The sequence below is a fragment of the Sporothrix schenckii genome (genome assembly GCF_000961545.1).
Source record: "Sporothrix schenckii 1099-18 chromosome Unknown Cont38, whole genome shotgun sequence".
NCBI lineage: Eukaryota > Fungi > Ascomycota > Sordariomycetes > Ophiostomatales > Ophiostomataceae > Sporothrix > Sporothrix schenckii.
In genome coordinates, this window is record NW_015971139.1 from 2,845,054 (window position 1) to 2,873,032 (window position 27,979).

General features: G+C 56.4%; 9 protein-coding genes across 9 annotated transcripts; 6 read left to right on the plus strand and 3 right to left on the minus strand.

The window, feature by feature from the left end:
* Positions 1-2,521: 2,521 nt before the first annotated feature.
* Positions 2,522-3,170, minus strand: SPSK_06624 (uncharacterized protein; the record flags this gene model as incomplete). The annotated part of the gene is made up of 2 exons (XM_016733326.1): positions 2,522-2,967; positions 3,035-3,170. 2 exons carry the CDS (start codon positions 3,168-3,170, stop codon positions 2,522-2,524), a joined length of 582 nt encoding a protein of 193 aa, XP_016592629.1.
* A 1,160-nt stretch (positions 3,171-4,330) lies between these two features.
* SPSK_06276 (RNA-binding protein NOB1) lies at positions 4,331-5,764 on the plus strand (the record flags this gene model as incomplete). Its single annotated transcript, XM_016732982.1, has 1 exon — positions 4,331-5,764. The coding sequence occupies one exon, from the start codon at positions 4,331-4,333 to the stop codon at positions 5,762-5,764; it is 1,434 nt and encodes a 477-aa protein (XP_016592630.1).
* Positions 5,765-7,302: 1,538 nt separating this feature from the next.
* On the minus strand, positions 7,303-8,175 carry SPSK_06528 (uncharacterized protein; the record flags this gene model as incomplete). Its single annotated transcript, XM_016733232.1, has 1 exon — positions 7,303-8,175. One exon carries the CDS (start codon positions 8,173-8,175, stop codon positions 7,303-7,305), a length of 873 nt encoding a protein of 290 aa, XP_016592631.1.
* Positions 8,176-12,002: 3,827 nt separating this feature from the next.
* SPSK_06502 (uncharacterized protein) lies at positions 12,003-12,923 on the plus strand (the record flags this gene model as incomplete). Its single annotated transcript, XM_016733207.1, has 1 exon — positions 12,003-12,923. The coding sequence occupies one exon, from the start codon at positions 12,003-12,005 to the stop codon at positions 12,921-12,923; it is 921 nt and encodes a 306-aa protein (XP_016592632.1).
* Positions 12,924-13,176: 253 nt separating this feature from the next.
* Positions 13,177-13,437, minus strand: SPSK_06798 (uncharacterized protein; the record flags this gene model as incomplete). Its single annotated transcript, XM_016733492.1, has 1 exon — positions 13,177-13,437. The coding sequence occupies one exon, from the start codon at positions 13,435-13,437 to the stop codon at positions 13,177-13,179; it is 261 nt and encodes an 86-aa protein (XP_016592633.1).
* Positions 13,438-15,208: 1,771 nt separating this feature from the next.
* On the plus strand, positions 15,209-17,125 carry SPSK_06091 (MFS multidrug transporter; the record flags this gene model as incomplete). The annotated part of the gene is made up of 1 exon (XM_016732798.1): positions 15,209-17,125. The coding sequence occupies one exon, from the start codon at positions 15,209-15,211 to the stop codon at positions 17,123-17,125; it is 1,917 nt and encodes a 638-aa protein (XP_016592634.1).
* A 2,176-nt stretch (positions 17,126-19,301) lies between these two features.
* SPSK_05852 (uncharacterized protein) lies at positions 19,302-22,988 on the plus strand (the record flags this gene model as incomplete). The annotated part of the gene is made up of 2 exons (XM_016732561.1): positions 19,302-19,503; positions 19,633-22,988. 2 exons carry the CDS (start codon positions 19,302-19,304, stop codon positions 22,986-22,988), a joined length of 3,558 nt encoding a protein of 1,185 aa, XP_016592635.1.
* Positions 22,989-23,764: 776 nt separating this feature from the next.
* Positions 23,765-24,520, plus strand: SPSK_06579 (uncharacterized protein; the record flags this gene model as incomplete). Its single annotated transcript, XM_016733281.1, has 2 exons — positions 23,765-24,002; positions 24,072-24,520. 2 exons carry the CDS (start codon positions 23,765-23,767, stop codon positions 24,518-24,520), a joined length of 687 nt encoding a protein of 228 aa, XP_016592636.1.
* Positions 24,521-25,794: 1,274 nt separating this feature from the next.
* On the plus strand, positions 25,795-26,834 carry SPSK_06445 (Axe2; the record flags this gene model as incomplete). Its single annotated transcript, XM_016733151.1, has 2 exons — positions 25,795-26,344; positions 26,407-26,834. The coding sequence occupies 2 exons, from the start codon at positions 25,795-25,797 to the stop codon at positions 26,832-26,834; spliced, it is 978 nt and encodes a 325-aa protein (XP_016592637.1).
* Positions 26,835-27,979: the final 1,145 nt, after the last annotated feature.

Below are 27,979 nucleotides of genomic sequence, written 5' to 3' on the forward strand. Positions count from 1 at the left end.
TTGTTTTCCCATGTTCTCCTTTGTCTTCTTTCCTTTTTTTCAACGACTTTATATATACGGGGATTCATCTTTTGACCTTTTGATTTTTTTATGGCTTTGTATTAGGAGGTTTTACACTCTTCAACTTTCTTTTGCAAATGTTGCGCACACTTTTCTGTTTTCACTTCTAAACTTTCGTTCAGCCGACGATGTGACACACCACTTATCTTTATTCTTGTATTTCTTGGACATACTTCATCTTCAATTTTGTGTGCACCAGGAAACGACAAAAACAAACGATTTGGCGGGCCATCTGATAGGGGCATTATATCCATCGCTTTTTTGTCTTGCTTTTTTTATCAAAAAAATTGATCAACAAAAACCCGAATTTGTCGTTTTTATCGTGATTTGGCCGTGACCTTGACTATGACCTTGACTATGATCGCGACTGGACCAACAGCCACACCTCTGCAGATGAAACGTTTCTATTATTGGCCTTGCTTCGAAACAGGCCATCTGTGCTCGGTATGAAGGGGCAACCAACACTCCCTTTTCTCTTCACCAACAGCATACGACGTACACGAGAACGCGCAACTTGCTTTTGCTTGCCGGCACGTCTCCAAAAATACACGTCCCTCGCCCACGACTGACCCGACACTAATGCAGGAGAAAGCAACAAACTTACACTCGATCTTCGATCTTGTTTGCCGCGTTCGCGGCGTCCTAACAAAACGTGTTGGTTTTGTACGGAGTATGTCTCCAAATAGAAAGAGACGGCCCACCAGACCACTCAAAAAATGGAGAAAGGCGGCATCCAAAAAAACAGGAAACGCAGCCGAAAACAAGGCACAAAGTTTACAAGCCAGGCACAGCCCACGTCGCCCGCTTCGTGTATGGTCTTGGACGGTCCAGACGGACGGTCCAGACCAATTGATCGGAGGCTGCAAACGTACATTGTACAATCGAAACGAATGCCTGCAGAACAACTTGGACATTGGACGCACACATGGGTCCGTCCACTTCACTGTATATGGCAAAGACCAAAGACGAGAACCAGCGACAACACCCAGCCACGAGGCCTCGACAAGTCTATGCGGACTGTGAAAACGTACGGAGGAATTGCATACAGCGAACGGTCTGCAACAAAAGCCAACGCTCTGACAAGACGACAGACTAGCCGTTGGTAGCCATAGAGACGAGCCTGTCTTTGAAGCCCCCAATCATCAGAGGGCGCTTTTCGTTGCGTGTCTCGCCTTGCGCAATCCATGGAGAGCACGGAAATAAGTTCTCCAGAGTAGGATTGCGGAAAAAAGGACGACTGGATACAAGATTGACGAGCATCGCATTCCCAATTTTAGATATGGGTTTCTTTTAGAGTGCAAGCCATCGAAACAATGTTTCTCATAAAGAACAGAGGATAGCGATCCTTTATGCCGCGACGGAAAAGACTGTGGGAGATGGCCAGGATCGCTTCTGCTCTGTACGGCAAAGGACTCCCTCGTCTCTCCCTCCCTCTCTCCCCCTCGTTGATCACTCGGCATTTTCTTGGGGAAAATGGTCTCGGCTGTCGATCGCATAATCGCAGCAGATCCAAAGAAGAATGTGATCGACACGGTCCAACATTGCAACGCATTCCGCCCTCGTTTTGAAAGTGGTGCACTAAAATAAAAAAAGCATTGAATGAAAAATACGACCAAGAAATTCAACGACGCAAATGGCGACGGCGGCAGATGCGACACGGCATGTCGCTTCTCCGCCGTATTGACTGATGTCGGTCACGATATCGTCGTCGTCGCGGACCCTGAATTCCATCTCCGCCAACGTCGACAAAATACCACGACACTCATTTCCTCGCCTGTAACGACAATGAAACTATTTCGTCGTTTGCCCCTCTTCCACGTGGGTGCAGTTTTCCGGCGGCGTTGCTATCGTCAGATGTCTTATTTCCCATTTTAAGATTGCACTTTCCCCTAGCCTGGTCGCAAATTAGACGTCCAGAGCTACCACCCAAGACCGCCTCCGTACGACCATTTCATATAGGAGTAATTACAGAAGTACGTCGTACTGGAATTGGCTTGGGCTGCTTCTCGTCTGCACGGTTTATTCCATCACTTTGTCCAGTGAACAATCGTCATCTGCACGATGTGATGCATGATTTACAGAGCAAGCCCGACATGCTCTGTAAAGATGGATATATGCCGAACCGATCTTCTTCCCCTTCTCCCCGTCTTCTATCGTTTGTTCGCCCATAACCTTTATCCAACCGTCCCGTCCGCAGTCTATTCCGCGTGGCATCCCGTCTTCCAAGTCCCGGATCGATTGGCCCATTTTACCGTGACCAGCATACCGTTGATTGATTCTTGATTCGGCTAAATGGCGACACCAGGCGTCCATCATTTGTCCGCCCGCTGCCAAAGCACCCCGTCCCGGTTTTGAAGCCTGGGACTATGGGCTCCCAAATGCCGGAGGCGTGTCCATCGCCCCTTGTTTCCCGGGAACAAAAGGGAAACAAGCCAACAACGGAACAGAGACATGTGCTTTTTTACTCTGTAAACGTCGTGCAATATACGGTAAGCGATGTGACGGGACCTCCATCTGCTGCATAAACGTACAAATAACACTGCCCGATTGCTCCTCGATCGACCGCCGCCATCTCGATGTCTATAACCACACACCAAATGACCGCTGTTCTCCATTGCACTGTGCTTTCAGCTCTGCGACCGTCTCGCACAATGTCATCGCAGCCTTGTCTGTGTCCCGCCCATATGTTTGTGGCATCCCGCGAGAACCAGCCGTGCCCGCCGCCGTACTGCTTGAAGCGCGTGGCTTCGGTGACTGGTGCGCGGCCAGGCAACTCCACTTGGACGACGGGACATGTGCGCACGGTCGGTGTCATCGTCCACCGACCTGCTTGTGCTCGCTTGGCCGCGTGGCTGGCTGAGTGATGATGTCCGGCCGCCATAGCAGTGTGGCCCAAGGCCGTCGTAGCTGCAAACGTCAGTCTCCAGCGCTGGTTCGGCCCTCCTGGTCCCGACGCAACAAACTCACTCCATACTGGCTTCCCTCTTGTCACTGTTGTCATTCTGGCCACCGGCACAGCTGTCGAGGCACACGGGCCGATTGTACATTGTCGTCATGGTCGCGGCAAAGACGTCGTCCCACGACGCGGAGGCTTTGAGTGGGTTGTCCATCGTATCTGTCTGCGACAGTCACAAGTCGGATCCGTAGCAGTTCATAAAAAACATAACAAATAAACGTTGATGGCAAGCGGGCGCCGTCGTTTTTATGACCTCCTTTCACCATTCACCAGGTGTCCTTGATTTCGCTCCCTTGTACGACGGCACACGCAGCCAGAGAGGCCAGTCCAAAGCCCTATCCTTGCCTGCAAGTCATCATGGGGAATCGCCGTGCAGCAAAATGAGGTTGCGGCCGTTCGTTTGCCTTTTTGGCCCTGTTTGTTTGCAGGTTACCCATCCAGGCTGACCGCTACTCTGGGGCGCTGCATTCCAGCTCGTATTCCAACATCCTTTCTGTCCTACTGGGAGACGGTTACACAAACACCCAGCATGCCCCGAAGAGGATGTGCTGCAAGGTAGCTTCGGCTTCTGTGTCATCTAGGAGAAATGGGGGAAAGGGGTGCCGTCCACACACCTCCACGCTTGTGCAACATCGACGCCGTTGACCATCACAGACAACAGAGACCATTATCTCCATTTTGGCTAAATATATCGAGGCGCACAGAATATTGAGTCGCACCCAAAAATGAACAGCTCCACCTCGTCAGCTGTCTTGTGTCTTGTCTCACATTGACGTACCACCAAGAGGACGACCCTTGCTCCTGATGTACCTGTTTTCACTCAGCTGTTCATCTGTTCGTCACCCGCTCCAGTAGATCACTCTAAAGGCGCTGTCAACTTCATGGACGAGACTATGATCCATGTTCATGGGGATCGTTTCTTTTCAAAAGTTGGCAACAGCACCACTACTATCCATATATTCGGGTTAGAATCTAGCAAGATACTGCGAAAGCAGCATCATTTGTACGGAGTGCTTGTCTATGGTGAAGGATGCGTTTGCAGATGCAAAATATCGGTGGTGACGTTTCACAACATCTGATTGGTCAGAACCTTGTGACCATTGTATGCCAGCTGCTGCCAGTTGGAGGCCATGGTCCCCTCAATTCTTATCGCCCCCCGTCCCCCACTAAATATTCTCTTATCAGCAGAAAAAATTACGTCGGGCCTGGTTCAATCATTCTAAGCATTACAGTACGAACATCACCAGATACCCATTTTTGGTGTTTTCTAGCCTTCGTCATTATTTTCGGCCGTGCTGTCCGATTTTGACCAATATGGCGACCCCGCCTGAAAGCGCACCGGCCGATGTGCCTGCACAGACCCCGGCAGGGACCCAAGTCGATGTCTCTGCGACGACCGCCGACACGACGACGTCGACTTCGACTTCGACACCATCAACCCCCGACGATGCCGCCGCCAGCAAACCCATCCACACTCTCGTCCTCGATGCCGGCCCCCTCATCAAGAACGACCCGTCCGTCAGCACCCTGCTCGCCCAGGCCGACTGCCTCGTGACGATCCCCTCCGTCCTCGACGAAATCCGCGACCCGGCGACGCGCGACCGCGTCACCACGACCCTGCTTCCGTTCCTGAAGCTGCGCACGCCCAAGCCGGCGAGCGTCAAGTTTGTGAGCGAGTTTGCGCGCAAGACGGGCGATCTGGAGGTGCTGAGCCGGCCCGATCTGCAGCTGCTGGCGCTGACGTACGAGGTGGAGTGCGAGCGCAACGGGGGCGACTGGCGGCTGCGGTCGACGCCGACGCAAAAGGGCGTGAACGGAAAGTCGCCGGCGGCGGTGGCAGCGGCGGCGGAGACCGAGGCCGAGGCCGAGACAGGGGCTGCCGCGACGACAGAGGAGAAGACGACGACCGAGACCGAGGCGCAGACGCCGGAGACGAATCTCCACGACAAGGTGGCGGAGCTATCAATAGACGACAAGGAGGCGGAGGCACCACAGACGCCGGACGCTACCGAGACAGCCGAGGCTGAGGAACCAGGGGCGGCCGAAGAGAATGACGAGAATGAGCAGAACGAGGACGACGACGCCGCCTCCGACGACGGCGGCGAGTGGATCACGCCGTCCAACCTCAAAAAGGTGCAGGCCAAGGACAAGCTCGGCGCGCCGACGCAGCCCATCCAGCGCCGCCTGCAGGCCGCGCTGCTGTCGTCCGACTACGCGATGCAGAACGTCGCGCTGCGCATCAACCTCAACCTGCTGTCGCCGGCGCTCGACCGCATCACCCGCGTCAAGACGTGGGTGCTGCGCTGCCACGGCTGCTTCGCCGTCACGCGCCAGATGGACCGGCAGTTCTGCCCGCAGTGCGGCCAGGCCACGCTGACGCGCACGAGCTGCGCGACTGACGCCGCCACCGGCCAGTTCCGCCTGTTCCTCAAGAGCAACTTCCAGTACAACAAGCGCGGCAACGTCTACAGCGTCCCCAAGCCCGTGCACGGCAGCGCCAGCGGCAAGTTCTCGGCGGCGGCGCAGGGCGGCCGCGGTGGGCACAACGGCTGGGGGCGCGACCTGATTCTGTCCGCGGACCAGCAGGAGTACACGCGGCGCGTCGAGGAGCAGAAGCGGCACCGCGTGCGCGACCTGATGGACGAGGACTACCTGCCCAACATTCTGACGGGCTTCCGCAACGCCGAGTACCAGGCCAAGATGCGCGTGGGCGCCGGGCGCAACGTGAACGCCAAGAAGCGGAAGTAGGTAGAACGAAATTGCGTTTGTGGAACAAACGTTACGAAAAGCATTTGGGTTATGCGGCGTTCTAGACTTGGATTTCCTTTCTGTTTTCTTTGACAGTAATACGATTTATGGCTTTGATCACACAAGAGTGCATGTTCAAGACAAACGTTTGAATTACAACCAGAGCGCCGAAAATCATGTAGAGTAAATACAACAGGGTGTAAACACAATAAAACGCCATCCAGATTGCCCAAAAGTGTCACGGCTGAGAAGTGCAAGCATCCACTGCCCCATCGCCCGTGATTTTTAATACCGCCCCATCTTCCTTGTTCCCTCGCGAGTTGTGAGGTGTCCGGTTGGTGTCGTTCCGGTCGGGTAGAAGCGAGAGTCGACTATTGTTGTTAGCACGGTCTCGTCTCATCTCACTGTCTCTGTCCTCTGTCGGCCATTTCTTACCTTGATGAATATCTTCACTTCTTCGACAACGTCCGCCAAATAGAGTCTGTCGACACGAGTGTCGTCGATTACCCAACCAAGCGTGTCGAGTAGAATGATGGACGTCCTGGTGGTTGTGCCGAGAGAATGGCGGTCGATGGAGTGGTTGTCTCGCTTCGCTCGTCAGGAGCATGTCAGGAGACTGTTGAAAGAATCATCGTCGCCTCGCTCCGCTCGTCGACTCAACTGCTCGCTCGCAGTCTACTTCTCCAGCTTCAACAGACCAAACCGCCGCTTCAGCGTCACCCGTTGGCGCGACCACTTGTCGTCGGGCGAAAACCGCGCCGGATGAGCCGACTTGGTGACTTTGCCCTCGGCCGTCAGCTTCTTGAGCGTGTAGAGACGCTTGCCGCTGGCATCGACGGTGCACATGAGATGCATTTTGAATGTCGGGGGCGTTGCGGGATGGGCAGTGGTTGTGGTCGTACTGTGGTGTGGTCGGTGATGGTTGGTGGTTGGTGATGAAATTGAATGTGGTTTGATGATGGACAATTTTGCTGGATTCCTAAAATTTTAAAAGTGGAACCAAGTGTGAAGTGGCCAGTCAGCGTCCGACGACCGATAAGGAATGGACATTATCTTATCGATGTTGTGGGTCTACATGTCCCACTTTTTACTTACACCGTTTTGGAAGAACGAAGAGTACTTCTGTACAACATATTTCGTAGATGCAGAGTTGGACGTATGCTGTTTCTCCATGTTGGTTTTCTTGTGTTTCTTTGTGCTGGCTCTCTTACTCCCTTTCAGTAAACCAAAATGTATAAATTAACTATAAGGAGTGACGAGAAATGGATCCGTCCATGTACTGTTTCTTCAAAGAAAACGGAAACAAAAGGAAAGAAAAGGTGCAAAGCAAACCGTGACATATCCAAAGATCATAATTCCTTCCAGTCATACATTCCGTCGTTAATGAGAGTCGTTCGAGTGGGCTAGAGTCTTTCAAGTGCTCTCCAAAAAAAGCAATGAAAGGCCAAAGTTGTGTAGATGCGGTACTAGTTTATCCCTTTTTTTTGTAGTTTTCTCGTCTTGCTTCTTGCTCATTGTCCCTTTTAAAAGGCACCGTCTCACGCAAAGAAACTCTTGATGCTGTTCACCCACCGGCGGTATGTGCCGTAGCTCCCGTAGCCGCCCTTGGGCGGAGGGTAGTCGCCGTAGCTTGCGTAGCTGCCCTCGGGAGGATAGTCGCCGTAGGACGCATAGCCGTCGGCCTTCTTCTCTCCGCGCTTCTCCTTGTACGCACCGTAGCTGCCATAGCCGCCCTTGGGCGGCGGGTAGTCGCCGTAGCTCGCGTAGCCGTCGACCTTGTTGCCCTCGTCCTTGCCGTCGCCCTTGAGGGCACCGTCGCCCTTGTAGTCGCCGTAGCTGACGTAGCCGTCCTTGGGCGGCGGGTAATCGCCGTAGCTGGCGTAACCGTCGGCCTGCTTCTCGCCGCGCTTCTCTTTCTTGTAGGCGCCGTAGCTACCGTAGCCGTCCTTGGGAGGCGGATAGTCACCATACGAAGCATAGCCGTCCTTGGGCGGCGGGTAGTCGCCATAGCTGGCATAGCCAGCAGCCTTCTTCTCGCCGCGCTTCTCCTTGTAGGAGCCATAGCTGCCGTAGCCGTCCTTGGGAGGCGGGTAGTCACCGTAGCTGGCATAGCCGTCCTTGGGCGGCGGGTAGTCGCCGTAGGTGGCATAGCCAGCGGCCTTTTTCTCGCCGCGCTTGTCTTTCTTGTAGGAGCCGTAGCTGCCGTAGCCATCCTTGGGCGGAGGATAGTCACCATACGAAGCATAACCGTCCTTGGGGGGCGGGTAGTCGCCATAGCTGGCATAACCATCACCACGGGCGGCGACGGCGTCAGCTGGGGGGGCGCCTGCAGCGGGAGCAGGCGCGGCAGCAGGTGCGGCCAGAGAGGGGGCCGCGAGCACGGCGGCGGAGAGGAGGACAGCAGCCTTCATTGTGAGGGGGGGAGTGGAGGTGAGTAGGGAGTGATTATTTTGGGAAGGTATGAGAGATGAGGGATGCGAAGGTGGTTAGGATGAAAGAAGACGGAGGTGAGGATAATGATGGAGGGAAAGGCTGGGGAAGACGGGTTTATATGGATGAGGGAGAGGTGAGAGGTGAGGAGTGAAGTGAGGAAGAGAGAAGAGAGAGGAGGGAAGAGAAGAGGGAGAGAGAACAGAGAGAGAACAGAGAGACGAGTGAGGATGAGAGAGCGAGAGGATGAGAGAGAGTGAGGAGGCGGAGCAGGCGAGGTCGGCTTCAGCATTACGTGACCCGAGACAAACAAGACCAAGACCACGGCCAACGCAGCGACGGAGGATGACAACGTGACTGGGCCAGATTACCAACGAGGAAAAGAAGGACGGATGCAAAGCCGAGAAAGAGTACACTGTACACAGTCGTAGAGGGAACAACACGCAGATGCATCTCACATGTCACATCCGGCTGGTCCCTCGCTGCACACCCTCCCACTGTACGCTGTACACCCCCCTCGCGTCTTGGGTCTCGTTCAATAGTCTTCCAAAAACGGAACTGGGCGTCTCGAACGGGACCGCGGGTTGCCAGACTCGGATCAAAAGGGGACACGACATGCACTCGACAGTCCTTTGACGGACACTGCAGGACAAAGCTTTTGCTGGGGCCGACTAACGGCACCAGTGAAGAAGTACAGGACCATGTCAAAGCTGGTCCGAGATGGGCGTACTAGACACAAAGTCAATGCGAGATTGTAAACGCACAAGCAGCAACGACCTCGCGCTGTTGACCTGTTTCGACAGCGGCTGCCATCTTTGCCCGGCTCCTGATGGCACGTTTCGTCGTCTTCCGGGGACATCGTTGCGTTCACAGTATGGATAAGTAGAGTTGATGTTGATGTTTATGTTCTTGTTGGCGTTGGTGGTTTCGATCGATTCCAGCTATTGGTTGTTGGCGGCGAAGCGGCCGTTTGTCTTGCCTGTTGGTTGTTGGTGCTGATGTCAGCAACAAGGTCATAGACGGTCATAGAATCTGCATGTACATGTTCGACATTGTTCGACATTGTTTGCCATTGTTGGACATTGTTTGTGGCCGTACGGTTAGAGTAGGGTCCTGCAGAAGACACGATCGGAAGCACAGCACGAGTGACAATTTCACAATCACATTTTTTACTCGGAATACGAGAGTCGAGTGAAATGGAACATGCCTTGGTGGAGAGTGATTGTTGGTGGTTTAGTATCTTTGGAAGCGAAGCGTCTCCCTTGTTGCCGGTTTGGAGAAGTAAAAGGGCCTCCACTACAGACGGCTTCACGGCAAAGAGCTACGCCGCAGTCCGGCGTTTGCAGGCGATGGCCGACGAAGAACAGAAGGAAGCACTACGACGAGCAGTAGAACGGCAAAGTGGGACTGTCCGTGGCTTGTTGTGGAGTCGAGTCCTCTTTTTTTGTTTATGGTTATTTCTTACTTTCTCATTATTGATTATTTTCCTCCGTCTCCTCGTCAATACGAGACGCATGCAGGCTGCTGTTCAACTGACGTCGTTTTTGCCGATCGTCTTAGAATACGACAAATTGAGGCAGAGGCGTTGATGCCAAGAGTTTTCGGTTTTCTGCAAGTAAAAAAAGAAAAGAAAAGACAAAAAGAAATAAAATAAAGTAAAATATATTAAAATAAAACAAAATAAAAAATAGCGTCGGAGAGCAGTCGGGCAGGAGACTTGCAAAACAGAAAGACGAAAAGAAATACACGGCCATTGCAGGCGCCGGACGGGCCGTGGGGTTCCATGAGGAATAAAGAACAAAAGAAGATTCATACAAAAAGAGAGGAATTACGACATGGAATAGAAAGAGAACGTGCACTGCAATTCGGTAGTACTCCGTATGGTATCACTGTATGCTGTATGTTGCGTCCCTCCACTCGGCTCAGCCCTGCCCCACAGCGGGCGCTACAGGAGGTCATGCCCTGCAACAGCACATGCGGAGAAGTTCAATACGAGGTGGAGTTAGAAACCGGGGAATTGCCAGCAGACTCGCATGCCGTCCCGTCCAGCTCGTATTACCAAACCTTTATTCTGTGAATTCAATATTTCGTAGAGGACGCATGCCAAGCAATGACGTTTGTCGACGGTTGGCTTGTCGTGTTGATCCTCTTCTTCATATCGCCATCCTTGAGGCGGCAATGATCGAAAATGGCGACATGGCACCGTTGATTACAGAACACAGCCCCGTTCACCTCAGTTGGACAAGAGTACTTGATGCTCACTCTCACGTCGTCCGCGTCTTGCCGGCTCTTTTCACGCCTTGCGCCACAGATCGACACTGTGCATGTCTCTTTGTACTCAGTCTGTACTCACTCTTTGTACTCCTCTTCCTACCAGTCTTGGCAGCATACGCCTCGTATTTTAACGGCGAAGCATGCCTCCATGCGTTGCTCCCATCCGTTCACAACCCGTGATCGTGGTTCGCGATACCTCTTGTCCTGTGTTCAGATCGACAAGATCCTGCCTTGGTTGTATCCGTGTTACCATCTCAGCTGACAAGAAACAGCTGACACGAGACAGCGCCACGACAGCGACAAAAGACACGACAAGAGACAACTGCAAGAGACAGATACAATGCAGCACAAAGAACGACATCTGGCCCATGTCTTCCGAATCAACCCCGCAACTCGTATTCCCAGCCGACGAAATAAATCAAGGAACGACGATGCATCACGGTGAGATGGCTGATGTATTGGAGAAGCGAGGATGCACGATTGGAGCTTTGCTGCCACTACGGCTCAACTACACCTGCAGCAAGCTCCTTGACTCCACAAAAGGCTAAAAGCAAACCGGCAATTGGGCCGGCGATGCACCGGCAGGGAGCCAAGAGAGGCTGTAAATAGCAGAGACGTGGTGAGGATCCGTCACAATGCATGTAAGCTGAGGCAAAGCGCACCGAGTGGGAGGACAGCACTCCAACCTGCTGCAGCAACCGATCCTGCGATCGTGAGGAATCCGTATTGGTCGAGAAGAAGTCGCTAGGCGGTGCAGAACGAAGATCGGCGTCACTCCGCACCAACAGGACAACCTTTGCTTGGATGTCTACTTTCGATCCCGATTCCACCTACAGGTCTTCAAGTCGTAAAGGTTACATCCACAGCCTCCGTGGAGCTAAATGTATAAAAATAAAGCAACGAGAAAAGGTAAGAAAAAGAGAAGAAGAAAGAAAAAAGAAAACACCAGCAAAAGGAACCGGGCTGCCTGCATGGCTAACCGACCTGATATGTGTTGTCATGTCGCCCATTCGGCACCAACGACGCACTAGCACCAATAGGCGCTACAGGGCATTACAGGGCGTCCTCACTAACACCGACCAAAGAGGCAAGTTCAAAGAGGCAAGCTTAAAGGCAAAAATAGAATATTGACTCGACACCGAGGACTTGAACAGACGGGCGACACGACGGTTCTGTCCAAGAGAAATAAACCAAAGCGGGAAGACGGTTTCTGTAATAAAGGAATGAAAAAAGAAAAAAAAGATGCCCAACAAAACTTGAGTTTGTTCTGAGTCTCTCTTCTTCCTCTTCTTTTTCTTCCCATTCTTTCTACTCTTCCTCTTTCAGTCCTTTTACTTTCTATTCCCCTTCGTCTCTCATATTCACATCCAGTTCAACCTCACCTCACGTCATTGGCATTGACACGGACATCCCTCTCTCGCCGTCGCCTTGTCTACTTTCTTCTCCGTTGTCCCCTCCTTCCCTCCTCTCAGCACCACAACTCCCTCACTCGTTCTGTCACCTCTCCCCGTCACCTCACCTCACTCCTCCCACAATGCCCTCCGACTACCGTCCCATCCGCCACTCCGACGACGACGAGGCAGATGCCGGCGAGGCCACCCGCTTTATCGGGTCCGAGACGTCGTCCGAAGGAGGCCATCCGCGTGGCCGTCTCTCTGAAAAGCATCCCTCATCGACGTCGACCGGCGCCGCCCGCTGGAAGCGAGCCTGCATCGTCGTCGCCGTTTTGGGCCTGACCAACGTCGCCTCGCTCGTCGTCGGGGCCCTCGCCGGGCGCTTTTCGGCATACGCGCCGCGCCGCCTCGACGCCCAGTGCGCCGCCCACACCACGCAGTACTCGCCCGTCCTGGACGACGTGCACATCCAGTACGCGCCCGTGCGGTTCAACGGCTCGTTTCTGGAGGAGAGCGTGTACCGCCGGCCGGGCGCGCCCGAGGTCGACGCCGCCTGGGCCGCGCTGGGCGTCGACTACCGCGCGGGCGTGATCCCCGCGGCCGCCGGCCCGCCCAGCGGCCTGTCGCCGGACACGCACGTGCAGCGGGCCGACCGCTACGGCGGCGGCTACGTGGTCAACGTCGAGGGCATGCACCACCTGCACTGCCTCAACCTCGTGCGCCAGGCGCTGTGGTACAACTACGACTACTACCGGGGCCTCGGCCACCACGCCTTCCGCAACGACGACGCCATCCTCGCCAAGCACGTCAGCCACTGCGTCGACATTCTGCGGCAGGTGCTCATGTGCAACGTCGACACGGGCGTGCTGGGCCAGGTCTGGTACACCGACGCGGCCGGCGCGCCCGCCGCGTTCCCCGACTTCCACACCACCCACACGTGCAAAAACTACGACGCCGTGCGCCAGTGGGCCGAGCAGCTGCAGGCGCCGCCCAACGACGCGCTGCCGCCCGACTACCTGCAGCCGGCCCGGCCGGGGTTCATTCTGCCGTCGACGCCATAGGGGGGTGGTTGTACAGCGATGATGTGTTTTGTTTCTTCAGTTATCAGTTTGGGACGCTTTGCATTCATGAATTATGACAACATTTATACTAGTCTTGGTCACATGGTCAGGTGGAACGTGTTATTTAATACTGTTTATTAACGGGATGAACCTACACAGTTGAACAAGAATGAGATGGTCTACAATGGGGCAGAGTGCCACGTCGCTACGTCTTGCCATGGCCACGCGGTATCTACGCTGAAACGCTGCAGATCTATGCACGACGGGCCTCTGCCTCGTTCGCCTCGACCGCCTCGACCGCCTCCTTGCGCGTGGCCGCTGCGCACGGCGGGCACAGATCTGCCGACGTGTACAGCAGAAACGGCTGGAACGACACTTCGCCGCAGACCGGGTCCGGCACCTGCACCTTGTGCATGCAGTGGGCAGCGACGGCCCACGCGGCCTGGGGCAGCCTGCTGGCCTTGACGGAGTGGCCACACCCGGCATACTGGCACATCCAAAAGTAGAGACACATTGTGAATGATGGACGAGAGCTGATAAAGGGTTAGAGAGGATGAAAGAGCTGTCTGGGGATCCAGGAGCTCGAGAGATGAGAGAGTGAGTTGCGGGAGAAGGAGAAGGAAATAAATTGCGGTGAAGATGACATGGACTGCGATTATATACTGCATTGTGGACTACGAGATATCGCGAGGTTGTTCGTGATCCAACTTGAAGTGTATTGACAGGTCTTTGAACAAAGATCTCTGACCAAAGGTCTTTGCGATGTGATTTGGTGACGGGCACTGAACAAGAGAAGTGTGGACAGACATATGACATTGTGTGGTGAAATGCAGTGAACAGCCAACGACTCTGTACAAAGTGAGTGTAAAAGCATAAAGCATTGTAGTCGAAATGGACTTGTTTGGCCATCTACATTGTGTACATTATAAGTTGGAGACTGTAGTGACTTACGGCACTCTGGCACGATTGTTTTTATGATTGTTTTTCTGATTGTTATTATGATTGTTGTTATGATGGTCTTTTCAGTTTATTACATTAACCTCTCTTGTCCAACAACATTACGCCGTCGACTAACCCATCCAAACATGAAACAACTACTTCCACTACTTCCTACACGCTTCCCAATCAAAGACAACAATGCCCCCAGCATGACCGGACTTCTTTAAATCCGGACTTTATCGTATTTCTCCGTTCCTGGTTCTGGCCCTGCTCCGTGGAAAGTAGACTGGGGAACGGAGCATTCAGAGTCATCAGCTGAGTCATTGTCGTTGCCGAGTGCTCTGATGGCCGACTGCATGGCACCCGTGAAGAATTGTCTCGGCGCTGCCCGTCAAAAGCACGATCTTTGCACGACAGCTGCACGGCCTTTACAAAGCGATCGCCTCTTCAAGGATCTCTCCGCTTTCACCTCTGCCGACTCGGCGGCCACATCGACTCCACCACGCTGGTCTCGCTCAGGCAGCCGTTCCCGTTTGGAGCGTAGCGGGTGGAGGTGGTGAGCGGGTCGTGGCGCCCATCGCGGCCGACACGGCACCGAAATGGTGCGATGAAGGAGTGCGCTAAACGCGATCCTCATTAGACACAAAGTCAAACAAGTGGGAACATCGCCGGCCATTTTCAACGACACGCTGGAGTTAACTTGCCGTTGGCAACGACTTATCTCCTGGTCGTCATGGAGGATCGCGTGCGTTTGCTTGCGTGCGTATGCTTGTATTGTGGTTCTTTTCTTTTTTTTTCCTTCTTCATTTCCGTGACAACAAAATTGTCCACTCTCAATGGCCAACGAACAACATGATGCAACACCGCTAGACTAGCCAGGGCTTCCTTGGACAGGCCGTCGTCGGCTGCAGCCTTGTTCCTCAGACTGAAATGAGGAGAAAAAGAAATTTGTAACAGACCTAGTGGTGCCGCGTTCCCGTGTGTTGTCGGCATCATTGCAGCCCTGTCTTTCTTTTTTTGTCGTCTTTTTTTTCTTCGTTTCCTCTCAACACCCCATGTCCTCCGGCTTTATCAATGCCTTTCTCCGCTCTCCTTTCCGTCGGACCTCCTTTGCATTATCACGGTCTAGATTCCAGTAAATTCTCCGCTCTCCGTTCCATGATTTCCATACAAATATAGACCAAAGACGCTGTCCATCGTCCTACATTTGAGCGTCTGCAGTCTCTGCAGTCTTTTCAGCCGGCAACCCGTCATCCAGAATTACCCACAGCCCGGTTCTTGGGTCGATTTATATAGCTTGTTGGTACAGCATATTGTTGAATCAAACGACTACAACTACAACCAACATGGCACCGGCCGACACAAAGGCCGATCCGGCCACTGCATCCACAACTTCGACGACAGCTGCCGACGCAGACGATGCTCTGTTTCTGCGCCAGTCCGAGCCATACAGAAGCGACGAGAAGGACGGCCACGACGACCACGACGACCACGACGACCACGACGATCACGACAATGTGGTCAAAGACGAGACGGCCGTCAAAGACGAGGCGGCTGTCACACCAGCCCGCTCAGGCTCGGCCACGTCGACATCGACCGCGACAGCCCGCTCCAACGACATCCACGTCGGCAGCACCGCACCACCACCGCAAGGCGACGCATCCACCACAGACGCCGTAGCGGACGCACCGCCAAATCCCAATGCCGCTGGCGACCTCGAGAAACAAGCGGCGGCCGCCGAAACCGTCCCGCCGCGCTACTCCGTCCACTCCACCTGGGCCAAGCGCTGGATCGTCCTGGGCGCCTCCCTCGGCGCCTTCATCTCGCCGCTCACCGGCCAGATCTACCTGCCCGCCCTCACCGAGATCGCCGCCTACTTCCACATCACCGACGGCCAGGTCAACCTCACCGTCACCACCTACATGATCTTCCAGGGCGTCACGCCCATGTTCCTCGGCGGCATGGCCGACGGCATCGGCCGCCGCCCGACCTTTCTGCTGTGCTTTGTCATCTTCATTGCCGCCAACATCGGCCTGGCCCTCTGCCGCAACTACGCGTCGCTGCTCGTCGTGCGCATGATCCAGTCAGCCGGCTCTGCCAGCACCGTCGCCTTGTGCCAGGCCGTCGTCGCCGACATTGTCAGCAGCGCCGAGCGCGGCCAGTACATTGGCATCACCATCATCCCCATCGTGTTCGCCCCGAGCCTGGGCCCCGTGCTGGGCGGCGTGCTGTCCGAGTACCTGGGCTGGCAGGCCATCTTTTGGTTTCTGGCGATTGTGGGCGCCGTGCTCGGCCTGGGCCTGGCCTTTTTCCTGCCGGAGACGTGCCGCAAGATTGTTGGCGACGGGTCCATCCAGCCGCACCCCTTTCACCGCACCGGCTACCAGCTGGTTAAGGACGCGCTGGCCCGCCGCAAGGCGAACGGCACGGTGGCCCAGGACAACCACGACACCGCCGCCGCGCGCCCGCCGCTCCGCATGCAGGTGCCCAACCTGACGCTGTCCGTCCAGCTGGCCCTCCAAAAGAACATTGGCCTCCTCCTGCTCTACTCGAGCCTCCTCTTTGCCGGCTTCTATGCCATCGCCACCAACCTGCCCGCCAGCCTCCAGGCCTACGGCCTGTCCCAGCTCGAGATTGGCCTCTGCTACCTGCCCATCGCCGCCGGCTCCATCATGGCCGCCTTTGCCGTCGGCCCGTTCATCAACCGCAACTACCGCCGCCACGCCGCCCGCATCGGCGTCGCCGTCGACGCCGCCCGCCAGCAGGACCTGTCCAACTTCCCCATCGAGCAGGCCCGCCTCGAGACCGGCTTGCCCCTCTACTACCTCTCGTCGGCCATCATGCTCGTCTGGGGCTGGGCCCTGCAGCGGCACGCCCACCTCGCCGTCCTCTGCGTCCTGCTGTTCCTCAATGGCGTCGGCATGATTGGCTTCCAGAACGCCGCCAACGCCCTGCTCGTCGACATCACCCCCGGCCGCGCCGGCGCCGCCGTCGCCGCCAACAACCTGACCCGCTGCCTCATCGGCGCCGTCGCCACCGCCGTCATCAACCCCATGATCGCCGCCATGGGCATCGGCTGGGCGTTTTTCCTCATCGGCGCCCTCTACGTCGCCGCCTCGCCGGGCCTCTTTCTGCTCATGTTCAAGGGCGTCGCCTGGCGCCGCCGCGCGCGCGAAAACGCCGAGCGGCGCCAGCAGCGGCGGGCCGAGCGCAAGGCCCAGAAAGAGGCCCAGAAGGCAAGCAGGGCGGCGACAGGATCATGATGTGTCGTATTTTGTTTTCTCTCGTTTTATACCATTTCTGTTTTGATTTTTTTTTTCCAATTTGGATTTGCGACTTTTTCATACATCTGGCGTTATGGAAATACGTGGGACTCGTCCTGGCGTCGGGTCGGAACCTGTCGTGATCGTCGGTCTGCGACGGTGTGAGATGTGAGATGTGCGATCAGCGTTGATAGGAGTACGGAGCACGGCGTGGCTGCAGAGTAGAAACAAAAGGTTACATTGAACAGGAGTCCGCGGGAGACGGAAAGACAAGATACGAATACATTGCTACATTTTACACGTGGCTGCTCCAGTCGTGAGAACAGCAGGAGCACAGTTGCGACTTCCTGTTTTGGAGGCAACGGACAGACCGACATGGACGTCTACAGGGAAAGATCGACTGTTGTAAAAGACGTCTTCTCGCCGGACAAGGCAAAGTACTCTGTACAACATACTCCGTAAACACACTCCGTAAACCGTCACCTCATGAGAATTGTCTCAAGACACAAGACGCAATCGCTGAACCAAATTCTGTTCAACCCAAATTCAGGAGCACGGCACGGCACCCAAACAACGCGTGGTCCCCCCACGCGCAACAAAAAGGCGGCGAGGCAAGTCCTCAAGGAGGAGGGCGTGGGGGCACCTTCCCACCGTCTCTTTCTCTCTCTCTCCTTCCCCTTTCCACCTCCTCCCCTCCCATGCTCCTTCCTCCGGGGTATTGTGGTCCAAGTTCCTGCCCCCTGCCACGCCCAGGTCACACGCTGTCTGGTGTGGCAATTTCCACTTTTTGGAGAAGGTGCGAAGCACAGAGTACGGTGGACAGAAGAGGTCTTCGTTGACACACAATCACAACTAGAAGGCGCGATGAGAAGAATGGCAAAACAAAGGAAAGAACGATGTGCGTGGGATGCACCCCCTTTTCCCACGGCATTTCCCCTCCCATAACTTTGCATCCCGTCCTTGACCATCGCAACAAATCACAACAAAAAAGTCGACAAACGTAAAGCCATGCTTCCACCCCTGTCCTTCAGCAACACTCGTCACGCTAGGAGATCCCAAAAACCCAAGCAACCCAAGACTCAAGCGCACCCGCGTCCTTAGCACGACGGAGCTGGGACGAGGGGCCTACTTTGTATCTTATGTTCAACGTCTCCATCCACTCCTCCTCCCAGTCTGCCAATCTCTGCCATTTCGGTTGTATGACGACTCCTCTCCGCTGCTCTCTTCTTCCGCGCAATTCGTTAGTGTGCTTTCATCACATCCAAACCCCTGCACGGGGCGTCGCCGTACCGTCCTGTTTCCCCAGAGTCGGACAGCCAGAGCAGGACAGCAGTACAATACCCCACGTCTCGAGGGAACACAACAAAAATGGACCGCCGCCGCCGTGCCTCTGGGCAGGCAAAGCCGCCTTTCTTCTTTTCGTGACCGACTGCCTCTTGTGAGCGTATCTTGGCTTCTGTTGGCTGTTGGTCTTCGTCGCCTGCTAAGATACGTACCGGAGACCCTCGACCTGCATGCACATTTGCAGCAAATGCCCTGTCTCCAACATCCAACGCAAGAACTGCAGAAGCTCTCCGCAATGCCGTGTTTGGTACAGCCTTTTCTTTTTCTTTTCCTTTTCTTTTAAATTCCTTCATCCTTTTTTTTGTGCCGCCCCATCCCGTCCTACTCACCCCTACTGGCCCAGCTGCCAAGCTTCTGTCTCTCATCAAACTGCGTCCAAAATCAGTTCTCGAGTTTCCTTTCTTTTGACTGCTGTCTCTTGTCTCAACCTTGGCCTCCTCTTCTTTACACACAGAAAAAACCCCCCTGCTTGTATAGTACTTTGTACTTTGTACCACATTACTGCGAACTCGTGGGCAGACAGCTTCCTCTGCTCTTTTATTCGCCTTGTCCACTTTCTTCTCTCGCCTTCACAGCTCGTGCGTGTGCGTCTGCTGTATCACTTTGCTTTCCCCCGATTTACCCCATCTTTGCCCTTTTACCTCCGCTCCCATTGCGCACTTCTTCACATTTTATTCTTGTTTTTTAATCATTTTCTCGTTCAGTCATATTGTCGACAACAACCATCTTTCCGGCTTCTACTCACTTTACGGCCCCCCACCCAAGGAAACGTTGACTTGCTTTTGAACGGCCGTTTGATCATGCACGGCGCTGCGGTCCGCCGCCTGCCGGAATGTCCACCACTCACCACCACCAAGAGCAGCAGCAGCACCAGCAGCAGCAGCCGCCAACCCAGCCTCATGCTGCCCCGGGCTCTACCGCCGCCTACAAGCGCGCCAGTCGCAAGGGCGCACCTCGGCGGTATGGCTGCCGCTTTCCCGGCTGCGACAAGGTGTACTCGCGCCAGGAGCATCTTCAGCGACACCAGTTGAATCGTGAGCTCTTTCCTCTCTGTCCACGTCTACCGTCTATATTCACGTCAATATCCACGTCCACAGCCCCAGCTACTTCCACTTCCACGTCTACATCCTACGTCTAGGTCTACGTCCACTCACACAATTTAGACAACCCAAAAGAAATCTTCGCCTGCGACGTCGACGGTTGCGGTCAGCGTTTTGTCCGCGCCGACCTGCTGACCCGCCACAAGAAACGCCACTCCGGCTCCTACACCCCGCGCAACCGAATACAAAGCTTCACGGAGCCAGAACATGCCACCTACTCGTCGGGCTCTGTTGCTGTGGGCATCCTGTCGCCGCCCATCGGACTGCACGGTCACGGGGGCAGCCACATGGACGATTCACCCCAAGGCGGGCGCCCACGTACGAACAGCGCATCAGCAGGAGCAGCCGTGAACAGCAGCAGCAGCAGTGGCCACGCTGGTGGTCATGTAAACCATCCACATGCCGGTGGAGGAGGCACCGGCACCGGCACCAGCAACACGCGCCTACCATCGTTGCCATCCTTTCCACCCCACAGCGTGCCTCGCGACGCCGCCATCTTACTTTCACCCGAGTCGAACCCGGTCATACCCGTAACGACATCCATACCGGTAACAGCATCGCATGTCGGCATGGCTGGTCTGCCCAGCCACAGGAGTGGCCGTCCTCCGACAGCACCACCACCTCCAGCACCTGTGCCACTTCAGGCCGTGTCAACGACTTGGTCGTCACCGGCACCCTTGACCACGAACATGGGCGGCGACTTTATGCAAACTGACAAAACAGTGAGCTACTATCGGTCGCAAACAGCCCCCCAGCAGCAGCAGCAAGAGCAACACCAGCAGCAGCAGCAGCAGCAGCAGCACCAGCAACATCATCACCTCCAACAACAGCAGCAACAACCACAACAACAGCATCAGCAACAACTCCAGACGCAACCGCTCCATCATCCTCCGCCACAACCTCAACATCCACAGTCCTACCACCACCAACCTCGTACCCGCGACGACCCACATACCCACGCCATCGCGGAAGCGGCACCTGCTATACTGACGTTTGCCACGGCCCCCTATGCCGATCAATACTTGGAGACCCAGAACTTTGCCGACTGGCTGTTCGACGGGCGTGAAACCACGCTCAGCGACTTTAACGTTTCTCATCTCCCCTTTTTAGACGACGGTCTGGAGTCCGCCTTCAACAACAACATTGCCTACGACTACGAGTCCCTGACGAGCCGGTCGCACATTGACACGCCGCCCCGCCAGCTCGAGACCAGCGACGAAGTTGTCGGCGACCTCCGCCGCCAAGAGATTGTCCGCTTCTTCAAGGCGTGTCGTCTACAGCAGCCACAGTTCGAGGTGCGCATCCCGACACTCGGACAGGCCCTGGGCGACGACATTCCGGCGCTCAGCGCCGACATGATCCACGACACCCTCTACGAGTTCTGGGAGAACGTGTCGCCGCGCGTCCCCGTCATCCACCAGCCCACGTTCTCGTGCAATCGGTGTCCGCTGCTGTTGTTGGCCGTCATGCTCGCCCTGGGCGCCGCCTCGCGCTACGATCGTGACCAGTCTGGCAGCCTGGTTGATCTGGGCGGCTTCGCCGACATTATCATTACAAGCGCGCGCTTTGAGATTTTGACCTGCGACGAGGCCACGCCGCCCGTCAGTCTGTGGGTGGCGCAGGCGCTGCTGCTGGTCGAGTTTTATGAAAAGATGCTCTCGACACGCGGCCTGCACGAGCGGTCCCAAGTCTACCACTCGGTTACGCTCACCCTGCTGCGCCGTGGCAGCCCGCTCATCGGCCGTTCGGGGAGCGAGTCGCCGCCAGACGAGTCGCAATTGCCGTCGTTGACGGCCACCTCGCCGCCCTCAACCCTGCCACCGCATCCCCATTCGCCGCCGACACCACTGTCCACACATCAACCGCTGGGCCGGCCGCACCATCACGCGCACCCCCAGCGCCTGCACCACCAGCACCACAGCCATCGTAGCCATCGCAGCCACCATAGCCACCATAGCCACTTCCATCACCAGCGTGACGGCCAAGCCGCGACCGCCGCCGACCTGCAGGCCTGGTGGAACCGGTGGGCGGAGACCGAGGCCATGCACCGGGTCGTCTTTGTGACATTCTGTCTCGACATTGCCCATGCTGCCATGTTTGGCCACATGGCCGACATGGCGCCGCATGAGATCCGCCTCCCGCTGCCGTGCGACGACAACCTCTGGACGGCCGCCAAACCCGAGGACGTGCGGAAGCTCGACAACGACCTGCGCATGTACGGCGTGCACCCCATTACGTTTTTGGACGGCCTCAAACGGGCGGTGCACGGCATGGAGGTCAAGACACACAGTTTTGGTCGCATGATCATCATGTCCGGCTTGCTGAGCGTCGGCTGGCACCTGCGGCACCGCGAGACGCACCTCAAGTGGCTGGACCTGTCGACGGCGACGACGGCCGCGTCGGCGGTGGCCTCGGCCGAGACGACACAGACGCAGCAGGATGCGTGGCGCAAGACGCTGCTGATGGCCTTTGACGGATGGAAGGCGAGCTTTGATCACGTGCAGGATCCGGCGGTGGACGGTCTGGCCACAGCCGCATTGACAATCGCTGCGGGCGGGCCCGCCACGACGACGACGACGACGACGACGACGGCCACGACCACGGCTACGACAACTGGTTCCCTGTCGTCCTCGGCGTCCTCGTCGTCCTCGCCTTCGCCGACCATCCGTCGCAGCGGGTCCAACGGCCCCATTGAAAGCGCCGCCGTCCTCTACCATCTCGCACACCTCTGCCTGCACGTCGACATTGTCGATTGCCAGGTGTATGCGGGCGCCAAGCGTCTGCTGTCCCGGAAAGTGTCGAGCCGCGACTACACAAACGTCGTGTCCCGCATGACGGTGTGGGCCAAGCAGGCATCGACGCGCCATGCCATTCTGCACGCGTTCCGCCTGCTGTACCGCGTGCTGGTGGACCCGCGCGGCCGGGGTGCGGAAGGCGGCGTTGGCGGTGTGCGCACGTCCTCGGACGTCTACGACATCTACTCCATCAAGACCGAGGCAGACCCCCACCGCCCCTGGATCATGTACTATGCCGCCCTCAGCATCTGGTCGTTTGTCCGCGCGGTCGGGCAGACTTGGTCTTCGTCGTCTGCTTCTTCCTCGTCTTCGTCGTACGTCGGCCGGCCACGGCCCAGCCACCACGCGCCACTGAGCCCCCCCTACCAGCGCGTGGTCGCCTACCTGGGGCGCGTGGCCGAGCGGTACGAGCTGGACGAGGCGGCGACGGCTCCCGGTCCCGGCAGTGGCGGGACCGATTTGGCCAATCTGGCGGACCTGGCAGACGGTCTGCCTGATTTGTTGGATTACCTGCAGGGCGTGTTTGCCGAGGCGCACTCGGAGCTCCTGCAAGAAGCACAGGTACGGTTGCAGATGTGTCGAGAGATTATGGCGGGGACCGACAGCGGCATGGAGAAGATGTAGGACTCGGATCCTGGGTGGCAATGAAGTTGCCATACGTCATTTGTTGATTTATTACTCGACTCTTTTTTTTAAGAAATAAAAATATACCATTTTTTCACAGACGGATAACCCATACGCAAGTTTTGTGGATGATGGACGATGAAAAAACTCCTTCTAATCTGTCCGACTCGATTCTGGAAGACACCCGTGTTCAACCGCCGCTCTTCCGCCGGGCCCTCGCTGCACGTTGCCGCGATGTGCTCTTTTAACATGTTTTGGGTTCCGCGGAGGACGGTGCAGCCCCGCGGCTAAGGGCAGAAAAGTGGGGCACACCACGGAGCCCGATGCGTCTAAGGTCCGGCTTACCAAGACAAGGGTAGCAAAGGACGAGGAGAGGCGGCCAGTCAGCGATCGCATTCGCATGTCGTATGGTGTTCGCAGAACTGCAGTACCCCGGATTCTGATTACCAATTCCATCTGGCACGATGCACCGGGCCCGTGGTACGGTGTCTTGCTTTCTTAGTGTCATTTTTGGTGGTGGCCACAGTCAGAGACACAGTTTGGCACATGCAATGCAGCCTCGAGGCAGCAGAATCACCAGACGCTTGGCCGGGCCTTGCAAATTGTCGGTTTGTCAGGCGAGGCTACGGACGGTTCGTCCGAGCCGGGCTGCTTTGCTGTATAAATAGAGTGCGTCCTGAAGCGTCCAGCGCGTTGAGTAAACCAGACGACAAAGACGGCCAAAAACATCACTTGTCATTATCATTCATCACTTGCCTACCATTTCGTCTACAGCAATGTCCGCCCCTGTCGCCCTCATCCTCGGCGCCGGCTCCAACACGGGCCAGGCCGTCGCGCGCGCGTTTGCCGCCGACGGCTACAAGATTGCGCTGGTGGCGCGCTCGTTGAAGGAGGCAGACAGCGCGGATGGGTACCTGCGCATCCGCGCCGACCTGGCGGACCCGTCGTCGGTGACGGGCATTTTTGCCAAGGTCAAGGCGCAGCTGGGCGCGCCAAAGGTGGTTGTGTACAATGGTGAGTGTTGGGGGGGGGGGGGGGTGGTGAGAAAGTGTGTGTGTGAGAGAGAGAGAGCTAACAGCCCAGCTTCTGGCGGACGGCCGCCGATGCCGCCGCTGGCCACGACGCTGCCCGAGTTCACCACGGTGTTCAACATCAACACGACGACCGCGTATGCCGCCGCCAAGGAGGCTGTGAAGGCGTTTGGCGAGCACTCGGTGCCCACGGGCGTTTTTATCTTTACGGGCAACATCACCAACATCCACCCGATCCCCACCATGGCGCCCATGAGCGCCAGCAAGTCGGCCACGGCCACGCTGATCCAGTCGTACGTCGAGTGGGCAGCGTCGTCGCCGCAGGCCCCGCGCGGAATCCGCTTCTACTACGCCGACGAGCGCTTTGCCGACGGCTCGGCCGTGTACGGCGCCATCAACGGCGAGGCGCACGGCGTCATGTACACGGCGCTGGCGCGGGCGCCGACGCAGGGCCCGTGGCTGCAGACGTTTGTCAAGGGCATTGGGTACAAGGCGTTTTAGCTGCCTTGGGGGGGTTGTTCTGTCCAGTATGTAGCACGAGGTACAATGACGCTGTAGTGGACTCCGTTCAAGTACACAAAAGAACACCATAAAGAACACCAAAGAAAACAAGCTTTTGCTCCTTGCTTTAGGTTTAACGTGTGCGGAATTCGTTCCGAGTCGAGTGCTGCCGTTTATTGGAGCTTGCAAAATTCCAAATCACACCAAGCGTTGACTAAACGGCATCGGCCCAAATATCCCTACAAGGCGAGCCCATGCAGTCGCCATTGACGCGCCACGACAATGCACACTCACAGTCCGAACAACACCCCTGGATCCTGCAAGACAAGGCAAGGGACCGAAGAGAAGAAAAGGAGAACAAAGAATCCAGGCACACAGGCACAAGACGGCGATGGCTGAGTGGACACCCCGACCCGTAGTATTAACTGGGTTCACATATTTCCACACCCCTGCTAAGCCTATCTGGTCGTCGTCTGACAGCATCTGACGCTCGCTCAAACAAGCTGAACAGACGGCTACGACCTACTTTGTACGCACTACGAATCACTGTGGACAGACAGCGTGCAACGCGTGTCGTATCCAGCGTATTCTTTGTGGGGTAAACGCGGTCGACCACAACCACAGCCAAAACCAAACGAGAAGGTCCTTGCGTATATTGCGATGGGGACGCTTCCGCTTCCGTCTCCATCTGCTGCGCCAACCGCCAGCCGCCAGCCTCGATTTGTCGCGACCCCTGCGCCACCATCGCAAGCGATCTGCGCGGTAGCTCCTGGCTGCAGTTGTGTAGCGGGCACTGAGTCTCCTGAGTCCCCTGAGCTCCAACGGTTAGTAAACGGCATGGCCGCCAGTCCTGGTTGGACCATGTTTGGCCCTGTCTCCTGTGCTGTGCGTCCCGTCTTCGTATTCATTTGCTACCATGCACTGTCGTACTACCTGCCGTTGAGCCGTTTTCGTACCAATCGTACCTGTCTCGAAGAAAAATGCTAATTTGGGATGGTCCCTACAAGAGGGCTAATAAAAAAAGGAGATTGCAGGCTCGCAAACAGGTTTCTATGTTTCAATGTTTCGATGGGGCCCTGTTTGGGCATGGCTCGGCTCGTACGTGTACTCCGTGGTCATGGCCATCGGCGATTGATGGTCGTCGTGCCGGCCACAGCTCCTACTGAGTATATTTAGTCTTGGCATCGCCCACTTCTCTTGACAAACAACGTTCGTTTGCAGTCCAGCACCGCTCCAACCAGCACACAGAGACACCCACCCAAACGCTCCACAACATGCACAGCTTTTCCACACTGGCCGTCGTCGGTGGCTGGGCGCTTGCCAACGCCGTGACCGGTGCCGCCGCCGCGTCGGCCGCCGCCGCGCCCGTCAGCAACACGACCTGCGCCGAGAGCTTCTACATCCTGATCGCCCGCGGCTCGGGCGAGGCGATCCTGCCGCCCGGCCAGTTCAAGTACCCCGACTACACGGGCCTCGCCGCTAAGGCCGCCATCGATGTCCAGAACCAGATCCCCGGCGTCGTCATCGGCGGCGTCGTCTACCCGGCGCTCGACCCGACGGCCCCCGGCAACAACCTGTCCACCTACGCCACGTCCGAGGCCAACGGCACGGCTGCCATCGCCGACGAGGTGGCTGCCTACACCAAGAAGTGCCCCGGCGTCAAGATTGCCCTCCTGGGCTACTCGCAGGGCGCGCAGGTCGTGCAGGACGCCCTCTGCGGCGGTCTGGGCGACAATGCCGCCTTGTCCGTCGCCGGCACCACCGGCACCACCAAGGGCTTCAATGCGGACCCTCCCATGCCCCAATCGCTGGTGGAGGACAACGGTATGCCTCCCCCCCTCGTCCCCCACTTCGTTGATGGGATACTAACCTGTGCTGCGCATCAGTCTTCGCCATTGCCCTGATTGCCGACCCCACCCACATTGCCAACACCTCCTACGACCACGGCAACAGCACGCGCAACGGCGTCTTTGCCCGCACCAACACCACCGCCTGCGACCCCTACGTCGCCAAGGGCCTCTACGGCGCCTGGTGCCAGGCCGACGACCTCTTCTGCGACAGCGGCTCCAGCGCCCTCATCCACACCTACGAGCCGCTCACCTACGAGAACCAGGTCGCCCAGTTCCTCGTCGACCGCTGGAACAACGTCACCAAGGACGCGGCCACCCCCTCGGGCTCGGGCTCGCCGTCCGGCACGGCGTCGGCGCCCTCGGGCACGGCCACCAAGAACGCGGCCGGCCGTGTGGCGGGCACCCTGGGCCAGCCCATGCTGGCGGCGGCTAGTGTCCTCTTGGCGGCATGGCTGCTGAACTAGGGGGAAGACATGGCGTGTGCGGCGTATTTGTATATGTACCGTTGATAGTTGTGAAGGCATAATAAAAGTTGGACTTCATTTCAATGGATTCAAAACATGAACGGGAAAACAGAAACGCCGCTCGATAAACCGGGACAGTCAGCCATTTGGATTGCCGCGGCTGACTTGGCCGTAAACAAAAGAAATACCCCAACGCAACAACATTGCACTGGTACTATATAAAGAACAGTACAGAACCAACGACCAGCAGACATCCGGGTGGACAGTCTATCCATCTGCATTTAGCCAGCCAGTATCGGAAACACCAGGAGCAAATCGTGCGGCAGTGCTGTTGTACTCTGTATTGTATGTAAAGTATGTAGAATGTAAGTGGGTGGCAATGTCTTGTGTAAGTCGGCGTTATTTTTAGTCTTGCCGTTTTGGGCAATGGCCATGCTTGGCAGACACTGTCGCCGTCATCACGACTCTGGACTTTATCCTCCCGTCATGTCGCAGACCCGGTCTCGAACCATTGCTTGTTCTGTTCTGTTTCTCTTTTTTTTAACGCAGAGTTTGTCTTTTTATTTCCTGGGCTGCCTTTGTCACGTTCTCGGATACGGTGGAATTCTGAGACAGACGATGGGCGATCGCACATGCAGAGGCGAGGAGCAGAGGCGAGGACTCGCCCAGGGCGAATGTATGCCGTAAAGAGAGCAGAGGTGATAGGAAAACGATGTGAAGTAAAAAAGAATAAGTCTGGGTCGGCCCGCTTATACGAGACGTCAAGTGGCAGTTGCCCCGGCCTTCTGTTCTGTTCTCTCTTGCCTTCACGTGCCTTTTTCGGTGGCGTCGCCGATGATCAAACATGGCAGGAGCGGAGACCAAGAAGGACGGAAGGCGGGACCGGGATGCAGGCCAATCGTGACTGCAGAAAACAGGAAAGAACATTGTGCCAAGAAGGAGAAAAGGAGAAAAGAGGAAGGAACACTCCAAAGGAAGGAGCGAGATGCACTGCACACACAAGGAAGGCGCGCCACTCGAGCACAGAAATCCACCTTCCCGGAACGGCCGCATGCACACATCCACGCACCTGCCGGATCGCCGCCTTCTGTCTGTGCCCCTTGTTTTTACCTTTTCTTCTTTTTTCCCCTCCTCTTTTCCCTCCT